The sequence below is a fragment of the Dreissena polymorpha genome, chromosome 5 (genome assembly GCF_020536995.1).
Source record: "Dreissena polymorpha isolate Duluth1 chromosome 5, UMN_Dpol_1.0, whole genome shotgun sequence".
Taxonomy (NCBI): domain Eukaryota; kingdom Metazoa; phylum Mollusca; class Bivalvia; order Myida; family Dreissenidae; genus Dreissena; species Dreissena polymorpha.
Window position 1 is genome coordinate 1,984,690 of NC_068359.1, and position 11,172 is coordinate 1,995,861.

Here is an 11,172-nt window from a genome sequence, read left to right on the forward strand (position 1 = left end):
ACCAGTTTTGTTATTGTTATATCTACCGGACCGGTACTCATACAAAGCATGGTTACGATTTGTTTTTGTTTTGTCCTCCAACAATGTGCACATATGCGTTTCCATCAAGACAACACGACAAATGAAAATGTTGTCGGCTCCATTCCTCAACATCAAGAGATAATCCAAGTAATGCCATAGGTTTTATTGACAACAGCGAAGTTATAATGGTTATAAATGCCAAGTAAATACAATTGGCGGAATATATGTATTAAAAGGACAAAATGTAGTTAAATATTATAAAGAAGAATTACACAACTGTGTGGTAGAATCGAAGTAATTTACGATTTATTGTTGTTAAGAACTGAGTAAAGTCGCTCCGATGTTGGTTATCGTCCTCGTGGCTTATTTCCTACTCATGAAAACTTAAAACCATTGGCTATTAACGCAATATCAACACTTAGTCTGGAATTATTTCTTAATTATCGCGACAAACCATGTGCATATTTGAAATATTGTCTGAAGATAGCATATATTCTATGTTCTTACATCTAAATGTATGTTCCTGAAGTTATAGAGAAAGTATTCAATAACAATTTTGTACGGCGAACACCGAACACGCACGAAACACCAAACGGTCACACAACTGACATAACTTATTATTTATTAAATACTTCGGGGAAAAAATGTTTACCATAAGCAATGCATTAAAGAAACATATTGCAACATTTTCCTTTATGAAACATAAAATGCTTTTCAAAAATATACTTGTCTCAAACAAACACTACAACATCGTTAATAAATACGGTAGATAAAATCTGTATCCATTTCGAAATGTTTGCTATTTAGCGAGAAGTATGGTTATACGTTTCTCATGGTGTGTTCACTATGTATTTATCCCATCCATTCTCAAGAAAAACATGTTTATTTTATCTTTTGTTTATCGTAATTGATCACTATTCGTCATTAACTATTATGTTCTTTTCTGTTCTATAGCGCGTCACATCGTTGTTTAAACAACATCACGTGACGTAGGCGGACGTAAAAGATAAAAGATAAAAGAAACGCCGCGTACCACATATCAGTCAAAATTTAAATCATCTTATGCCCTGAACGAAGTGACGTGACAAAGAACGCGTTCGTTTAACGTTATAAAAAATAATAATCACAATTCAGTAAAGAAACTTATTAAACGAGTAAAACCATTAAATATCAATAAATATAGCAATAATACTTAATAATAAAGTTTATTAATAAACTTATATTTAATTACTACATATTTTAGCAACACTCTAAACAATGACGCACAACGGATATACATATAACTTAATACTATTATTTGGAGTTTGTATCGCGAGCATCCGAGGTGACACACCATGCGACGACAAAATCAAGGGGACCCAGATAGTGCCGGACCCGGACGACTGCTCTGGATTCTACATCTGTCTCAGCGGGCGCCATATCCGGTTGTCGTGCGCGGACAAGGGAGGCGCCCCTAAGGTGTACGACCCGAAGTCGCAGACCTGCGTCCTCCAAGGGTCTGATTATGACCACAGTAAATGTAAGTAGTGGACACCTTCGACATCCTATAATAGGGTTTTCATGTTGTATTTTTAATGTATTGCTGAATATAAAAAATATGGTTGCATTTGTCTTCAGTAGGGTTCCGGCTGCGACTTAATGTATTGTAAGTTGTGGAGACTTTCGGCAGGCTGTGCAAAGGCTGTCACCATTTTTTTAATTGTTGAATACATCTTTGTACGCTGGTACCTGAGTATTAAGCTGATTCCAGGTCTACACACAATAATTTTATGATAATATGTGTATACGCTTTATGATTATGTGTATGTATTTTAACCACCGTTCCGTCAATGAATAACTGTTGCTAGAAAAATACATTCTAGAAATATGGGAATATATGTGTTGAAAATGCGTCAATATTGATCATGATTAATGGAACATATGTGGCTCTTAGATAGGCTTTCACCCAAAGCGGCATTATTTCATAAAAATGTTTGTTAAATAGAACCACAGTACTCGTTATTCGAAATACCATCTCAAGTTTGTGATTATCTACATACTTTATCGAGCATACTTATTAAACAGTTCGCGTCGAATATAAAACAATCAGAAATATTTACGTTAGAAAGGGATTCCCCCACATTCTCAAAACACCACCTTCCTTGAAAGAAATGCACACAATATCCTAAGCACTAATTTACACCCTTGTTGATTCGTTTGTACAGTGTAATCAATCTAGATCTTCGTTATTGGTGTCTTTTTCAAAGCCCCATTACTCCGCGTATGTTACATGCTCAAAAACTATCCAGGTGCGCAAGATTACTTGTAAGGTAATAAGTTTGTAAAATGTTTTCACTCTAGAAGCAAACAAACGTTTTTAAAAAAGTGCGGTAAGATATTTTGAAAATATTGCTCATTGATGATGTTTATCTTCAGAGCAGCTCCATTTTCGAAAAAACAGATGACCCTTTAATACCAACTATCACTCAGTGTTAATCAACGTTATAAGAGTGTATGTATTCAAATTAAAAGCTTTGCAACGTAAGTTTGCAGCAATATTAAAACATTGACGCTTACAAAAGTGACACAAATGGTGAATCAGCGTAAAACATAGCAGCTTTCGTACTTAAGTGAACTATTAAAATGCGATACATTACAAAAACACTTATTTTGTTGCTGCGTAGTTAAAGTGGCATGACATAATAGGTCCCTCAAGTGCTGATTTATTATTTTCCCAATTGCACAACAAACATCAAAGATAATGTTTCGCTTGCAAACTTGGAGCAGCCCGCTGTGCTATAGGTTACCAAATTTGTCGAATTCCGTTTGACGAAATGTGTTTTTGTTGTTGTTATTTTTTTCAATGATTGGTCGTTACTTAATTAATAACAAGCCAATAACCATCTTGACGGTGAATAAGTGCTGACGTTGTACATAACACACGACCAATCCCCCTAATACGAGTTAGGCCCTTAACATTTCAGTCTGTTTTTAGCATCCCCCGGTATTTAATTGTTCACGTCTCTAAAAGCAAAAGAATGTTCGATACTTTCAATCAAATGGAGTAAAAAAGAGTTTTAAACAATGCCTTACATTTGGTGGCAATGCCTTTGCGATTAAAAATATTTGTAAACGTTTACAGTCGGAATGACTAAAAAGCAGTTTCTTTTGTTTTTGTTTTTGAAATTCCAAAACTTATAAAAGACTAGTTATTTCAGCCAACAACTTCATAGATCTTTATTTTGCGAGTTGTTTGCTTTGACATTAATATTAATAATGAAATATGAAGATAAAAATGTGTATAGTTATTTAACAATGTACATAATGTACATTAAAAATATGTATTCAGTCATGGCAGATCTAAACTTTCTGGGTATAAATTTGTTTTATACTGTCTTTAAACTGATCTTGGTAGTGTTTTATTCGTTTACTAAAATAATGGACCATCATTCGTATTGCAATTAAAATTCATAATTAAAGTAACTTAACACTGTGTTATAAATATATAAGCATGTTTACAATGAACCATTAAAGGGTTGTCGAAGATTTTTTTATTGACTCGTCGTTGCTTGTGTGTTTCCTTGTTGGTAGTCTTCAAAATTACAAATAAAGATGCTAATCATTGATTCAATTTACACGACCTTACTCATGTTACTCAGAACGGAAAACAAATGAAATCAAGTGTAGAAATGTTTTACATCGACTATCTTCGGAATCGTCCGTAAGATAGAAATAATGGAATATTGTTGGTTGGCACGCGCTTGGGTTCAATTCCCGTTTCTGGCGCCTGTGAGATTGGTTGATGGTCTATGCCTTTCCATCGGACCGTTAAGCGCAAGGTGCCGATATGCCTGAATTCCCAAATCTTAAGTGCCCCTTTTTCTTCAACTTCAAAATATGTGATAACACTAAAACATAATTATCCGAGCTTGTTAAAATCTGCAGCAACGTATAAAAAAGTAATACAGGACATATGACATAACAATGAATAAATACGCATTCCCAACTAAGGTTCTAACCAAACTCCTGGCGAATAGCATGTGGTCACCATACCGGACAGTTGGGGTTCCCCTTGGTACTTCCCCAACAGCACTGGACCACATAAAACGGACAATCTTTCATTAAAAATAAAGATGGACATTTGAGATATAATTAAAAGGTATATAACTAAAAAAATGTGTGAGTCGCGGAAGGACCTCCCAAACTTTGAAAAACATTGAATATCGTTTGACACACAACAAGAATACAAAAAGAGGACCCGGGAAAATATAACTTATGGAAACAAAATATACTATTGAATCCCGACGAACATTGATTCAAATTGTGTAAAAAGATTAGTCTTCCACATACTTTGCATTCGGAACACAAACAAATACTAATATCAAATAATTTTTGTTTTAAACCGAACAACGCATGTATAGCATTTGATGTCAATTGCTATCCAATGCCGACATTTAATGGCCAAAGTAAAACGCAGTTATTAAGAATTTAAGGTGATGCTAATTATATGTAGTGACATCAGTTGTTCAGATGAAAATTAGCAGAAATGCACGGGATCATAATACAAAAAAAAATGCACTCAATGAAAGGTTAATCGATGTAATTAATTACAATAAGAGTTTCTTTTTTCAAGAATTAAAATGAGATACATTTCACATTAACATACATCATGTGATGATGAAAATCGCATGAAATAATAACGCCCTGCCCAATTGATGAGTTATTAGCGATCACAAACTTTAACGGAAAACAAAAACAAATGAAAAACACAAAATGACAACGCCTTTCTTGCCGCCCGCGTAATGTTTAGTTCGAAACAAAGATTTTCCTTTACAACATATAGACGATTTGTGTGTATTCTGAGTGGTTGCTTTAACGATTGATGTTGTTTTTATTTAACCTTCAAAGAATCCATTATTATCATTAGTACAGTCATAAATATTTTTCAATGAAGTAAAATAGTACGCAACAAAATTCAAGTCATTAAAATATGACATCCCGAACGGTCAAAATAAATGTCAGGCTTACAAGAAAACAACTTTAATCATTTAAGCCATGGCAATTGATGAGGTATAGGAACAGATCCGCAATTATATAAAACAACATGTTGCGTCACAGAAAATAATTACACCATTTATCGTTCACATGCACAAATAATAAACTTTTTGACTGCGTACTTTCTGACAATACATATTACTTACATACAGACACAAACCCATACAATATTAAAAACTTGACTATATACCATGCGGATTTCAAAAGACAGTTTAATAAATGAGCCTTATTCTGAGAAAACTGGGCTAAATGCATGTGCGTAAAGTGTCATAACAGATTAGCCTGTGCAGTCCGCACAGGCTAATCAGGGACGCACATGCAATTAGCCCAGTTTTCTCAGAACGCGGGTCAAATAACATTTGGCCAAATACAATTAGAATAAAGAATTTTACATGGAGAACACAATATTAAGCTATATACACGCGCCTTTAAGAGTATGATCACACAACACTGAACGTTATGCTCAACACAAAAACGCCGCGCAAAAAATATAAATTTAACAAAACCCACCTCATCGCTACATGTAGGTAGCCTGCAGAATACTTAAAATGTTTCGCGAACATTACACAAGAGCAAATTTAGAGAAAAAAATCATAATAAGTTATTATTTATAATAAAGTCCCTATCTCCAGGTAACTTGCAGAACAAGTGCCTACCGCGCCTGCGGAAGAGGTTCCCGCACGAGAGCAACTGCGCAGAGTACTACGAGTGCACGGGCGGCCCCGAGCCCGTGCAGCAGGAGTGTCCGTACCCGCGTCTGTACAGCCCAGAATCGAGGGAGTGCCAACTGTACATGTTTGTCAAGTGCGGACACCGGAAGGAGCTTAAGGATCCGTGTAAGTATACGGGATTTAAACCAAATATTACGAGATGATGGCCAGACTTCTGACCGCTCTGGGAAAACGGGACTTAAAGCATGTTGGTAAAGTGTCGCCCCAGAGTAGCAGATGAAGTCAACACAGGCTAATCAGGGACAACACTCTCCGCTTTAATGGAAGTTTTTGCTTGCAGGCAATCTCCTCTTTGAGAAAGTTCAGTTTAGGCGGGAAGAGCCGTTCCTTATTCTCCTTTGGGGACTTAACAGGCTCATTTTTGGACGACAATTTAAGCACATGCATTAAACCCTATATTCCCAGAACAAGGTTCATATGTTAAGAGTTTCAAGCTCATGTCTTACCTTTTTTTTTTCAAGGCTCCGTTATATTCATTCAAATGCTATGTTTTGATAAAAGAATTTAAACGCACACGTGTTTGACAGTGGACTTCTGAATTCTGAATATTATTTTTGCTATAAAGTTAAAAAAAAACGTGTTTAATTATTATTTTAAATATCATGTTCCATAAATAAAAAGTGTCATTTGAGCAATGCAAAAAATGCTAATTGTGGTTGAACTTCATCTAATGTTTCATATGTTATTGTATTAAAATTTATGAACATCGCTGTATACATTTAATATGCATATTTTGTAAGTTCACCGTTGAAAAGGGAAACGTATAGTCTGTTATTTAATTGCTCCAACGTACGCTCGATCTATGTTTCAATGTAAGAGTAAATTGCATTTACTTGCAGTGTCAATATTTTATAATATACGATTTATGATTTGTATTATGTTGGATTGATTCCATATTCGTAGCACGCACATGACGCTATATCTTTGTCAAACGTGTCAAGAACGGAAAACAAAACGCTTTAAGTAGTAATGCAGCTTCAGAAGGTCCCTGTCGCACTCGTCATACTTAAATACATGTATTTTTAACTCTTTCAGTGCTGGAACCGAATTTCGAAAGCATTTGCAAACAGTTTGGATACAGATGAGACGCCACAGAACGTGGCGTCTCATCGGGATCCAGACTGTTTGCTATTCTGATAGTATTCTTGGGAAAAAAAAATGTTTATTTTAGAAATTCAGCAGACTACATTTTAGCAGACGACAAATTTCCCAGCATTCAACTTTAGGGTTAAGTACGAATAATACTTTATATCAAAGATTCTTTGAGTAAGATATAGGACTACAAATTGTGTACACTCATTCTGCGGTATGCATTATTGTAACATTAACTTCCTCCTAAGAATTAGGGGACCATATTTGCCACAAACATTCTGTTTATTTTTTCTTGCCTGTGTTTTAAGTTGACGGACATTTATTATCATTTTATGCATATTCGGGTCGTAAAGAAAGCGACATTTCCATGAAAATCAAGTTATTTGACCTTTCAAATACTTAGTTATGTGAGAAATAAATAACCTAAATGTGGTAAATTAAATGTTAATTACAGGAGATAATTTGTAAACTAATTAAGACAGTCAAAACTATCTTCCATTTCCCTCATACAGGCGACTATAAAAGCAACCAATGTGACGGCATCGGTTGCGTTCCATGCAGGACGCGCTTTGGCACGTGCGTCGACCAACCGGACGGCCCAAACCCCTGGCAGGACAAGTTGTGGACCCCGTTCTTCGTGCTTTGCAAAGACAGCAGAGTCGTGCTACACGGCGATTGCCGACAGGGCGGCGAGCTGCAGATATTCAACCCGTTAACGCGCAAGTGCACAAAAATGCAAGACCTGTTTAGGTCGTTCGTACAGGCGCGTTAATCTCAAGCAGGGACTCTGGAGGGGAGTTATACGTTATTGATATAAATATCTACATAACTGTCTTATAATTGTGATTGTATTGAACTATTGTGAATATGTGAATTATAAAAGTATTCAGTAAAAGTAAAACAATAACTATTCATAATGATTAAAGTAAATTATTTTTTAATTAACAGTTAAAAGGCTTTTTTTTACTGATTCATTTCCTATTACTGTTATATTGAATCATTTTTATTAACGTCTATTATTGCTGAAAGTCGAAACATTTTAAAGCAGTCTTGATTCTTTTTTTCAAAACATCGTATAAGTATATACAAACTGTATGTAAAAGCTCAAAACAACAACCACCGCGTTAAAAAGTGCGATTTTTCTAAAGCACGAATTTTATATTCTCGAATAACAATGATTTTGACGATGTAAACTTCATCAGGTTTTGCAAGAGGGTGTACAGCTAGTCGAACTGTTGTTATTAAATAGTTTCGATAATATACGGTATGACTGAAATGAAAATGGATCCATTTTTCTGGGCCCGTATTTATCAACCTATTCTTAGATTTAAATACTTGATTAAAATAAATAAATATTTAAACTGCTTTTTTTCTAATAGTATAATACATTTCAAGGTGGCGCAATATGTAAAACATGTAACTACATTCTTTCCATTAAGAACAAATTATTCATGACACACATTTATAGTCTGCATTTATTCACACGCTCAACGTCTCAGTCTATTCTTCATTCTTAGGTCTAAGAAAAGGTTGATGAAAACCGGCCCTCTTCATTCAAAAGCGCTAAATGTTTTCAACGATTCTCTATGACTTTACCAGTGGTCTAGTGGTAAGATGCTGGGCTAGGGATCGAAAGGTCCCTGGTTTCGATCCCGCACAGGCACAGATTTATTCTGAGCAAAAAAATTAATCCCACGCTTGCTCCTCTCCACCCAGGTGTATAAATGGGTACCTGTGAGGGAAAAAGGCCAATGTGCCGTGGCTGCCCGGTGCGCCATATGTTAACGGGCGACTTAAATCCCAGTGATCGGGGGGTTGATTGTGAAATCGGCTGAAGATGTATATCGAAGCAGACTATAAACCGCACCTTTAACCTTTAACGTGGTAAATAAATAAAAATACATTTGCCTATACGTTATTCAAATTATTAAAAAAACAACAACATTTATTACGTAATCTAATTTTCGCAATGCGCCCTGCAGGAATGATGCATATAGTGCGTTTGTCGTGGATATATCAAGAGCACATTCTTAAACGTAGCTTTACTAATTTACATATCTTCATCACTAGTAATGAATTACCAGGTCGTCCATTTTCATTTAAACATAGAAACAGAAAAGTACATGAAACAGTAATTTGAAACCATCCATGCTTGCCAAAGGTGTGGACAAGACACTTTTTTTTGCATTTGACCTCGGGATAATATTACCTGCTTGGAACACAACTTATGTTGCTTCTGTCAAGTGATTTGGAATATCGGCATGTTTGAGGAAGTTATATACTAGATGTTGACTTACAATCTATGCATTTAACCTGGGGCTCTGGACTTAGTTATTTACCCACCACAAGGTTTGACCGATAGATTACAAGCACATGGTTACATATTTCGATTGGTTTAATGCAAGCCGTTGGACAAAAGCCGGATACATTTTTGTCTACTGGTTCCTAGTATTAATTAAAAAAAGTGATAACTGCTATGATATTGTGACTACTAGGTATCAGCTCAAACATAAAGGTCACGCTTGCACTTCAGCTGTTAATCTCGGTTAGACAGCATTATCTCAAGGTTTAAAGTAACACCTACTGATCAAAATCAGCTTTTTAATGGCCTTTACTGTGACTTGACGGTTGCTTGTTGTTTTTTTATTACTTGGAACAAATGCTTGTCCCAATTAAAACGGTAATACGAGCGCATGGACATTATGTTAAGGAAAACAATAAACTGAAGGTCAAACATAAACATAGGATGCGTGCTTGTCCAAACTGTAATGAAGTTCTTAAGTTATCTTTGATTTATTAACACAGTGTAGTACATCAACCCAAAGGCGTCTTGAATCAGAACCTTAGGTAAATGGTCAAAGTTTAAGATCAACATTCTTTAATGTAATTGGCGAAATTGAAAATGCATGTAATAATTATCGATGGGGGAATATTTCGTTTTATTTGTGATGATTCTGATTAAACAAACAACAACCAATGTTTCATATACAGATTCTGTTTGGTTTGGGTAATTACCAATGCAATACGATGTGACTTTAACATTTAAGCTAAATTTAAATGGAATACTAAAGTTCACAGTTAACAATAACTATTCTGACTTTGGAATTCACATCAACTTCTCATTAGTAACACCAAAAAACTAGCTTACTTATTACTGGATAAATATAACTATAGTATCAACCGTACGCCTCAAACAGCGCAATTTAACATTAATGTATTCAAGTGGTATTTAACCAAGGACTAATTACGCTTATGTTTCGTGGGTTATCAATTAAAGTAATTATTAACGTATTATATTACAAATATATTACTCAATTAATGCTTAATTTGAGCTATATCTAACAATAAAACGTCACAAGAAAGCCGATTTAAAAGCTATAAAAGAGGCGACTGTCTTGCTTTTGAACACAAGGGTCGTAAAACAAAAGCATTTTTATTAAAAGAAAATTTTGATATCATGTGTTAGCATTTAGTTTTATTTATATGACCGTTATGCTGAAATGTCTCTAGTAATTGCGTTATTTAAGTTAAACTCCGCCATGCCGATTTGTTAGAGATCATTGTCAGTTCAGTTTCAATGACTATATTCCAAACAATTTAGAGCTCTCTTCTTATGAAGTTTCATTTAGATATTTTATAGTCAACATATGCATTGTACACAATTTCAGAAAGAAAATAAGTATTGACAATAACTGAGCATTTATGAAAGCAGGAGTTTTTGGTGTTGTGTATTTTTAAATGAAATCTTTTTCTCTCTGAAATGTGACCTTGACGTTTGGGGTAGAGATGAGTTTAACACACAACACTTTATCGTACGATGAACTGTATAAGAGCCAAGTTGTTTTAAAATCACTTGATATATTTGCAAAGTTATATCAATGACGGGAATTTAAAACATTTAATATGCCCAAATTTCACGGACGTTTCTCATATATTTATCGTTACAGGGTCGTAAAAAAATGCGCCGTTTCCATGAAAATAATATATTTGACCTTTCAAATACTTAGTTACGTGCAGTGGCGTCGCCAGACCCAAATTTTAGCCGAGGCAGTATCTTAGATCATTCTAGCGGAGGATCGGGGGCATGCCCCTCCCCCCGGAATTTTTTTATACTTTGGTTACTCTGGTGCGTTTTAAAGGCCATTTAAACCACATTTTATACCTTAATTATCGGAATCGTGGACGCTACATATGACCGTTTAGTATCAATAAAGTTAACAAAAAATAAGCTTCTGCAAACTTGCTGTTGTAGTTCAGACACGTTCACCGTGAAACAATTCATGGACGATGTTTT

General features: G+C 35.0%; 1 protein-coding gene across 1 annotated transcript; it reads left to right on the plus strand.

Annotated features, from left to right (window-relative positions):
* The first annotated feature begins 1,084 nt into the window (after window positions 1-1,084).
* LOC127831741 (uncharacterized) lies at window positions 1,085-7,832 on the plus strand. Its single transcript, XM_052356777.1, has 3 exons — window positions 1,085-1,540; window positions 5,688-5,891; window positions 7,391-7,832. The coding sequence occupies exons 1-3, from the start codon at window positions 1,279-1,281 to the stop codon at window positions 7,648-7,650; spliced, it is 726 nt and encodes a 241-aa protein (XP_052212737.1). The 5' UTR covers window positions 1,085-1,278; the 3' UTR covers window positions 7,651-7,832.
* Window positions 7,833-11,172: the final 3,340 nt, after the last annotated feature.

Coding starts and splice junctions, on each gene's coding strand:
- LOC127831741 (XM_052356777.1), top strand. CDS start 1,279: ATGACGCACAACGGATATACATATAACTTAATACTATTATTTGGAGTT. Junction 1,541..5,687: donor TGATTATGACCACAGTAAAT/GTAAGTAGTGGA, acceptor CCCTATCTCCAG/GTAACTTGCAGAACAAGTGC. Junction 5,892..7,390: donor GAAGGAGCTTAAGGATCCGT/GTAAGTATACGG, acceptor TCCCTCATACAG/GCGACTATAAAAGCAACCAA.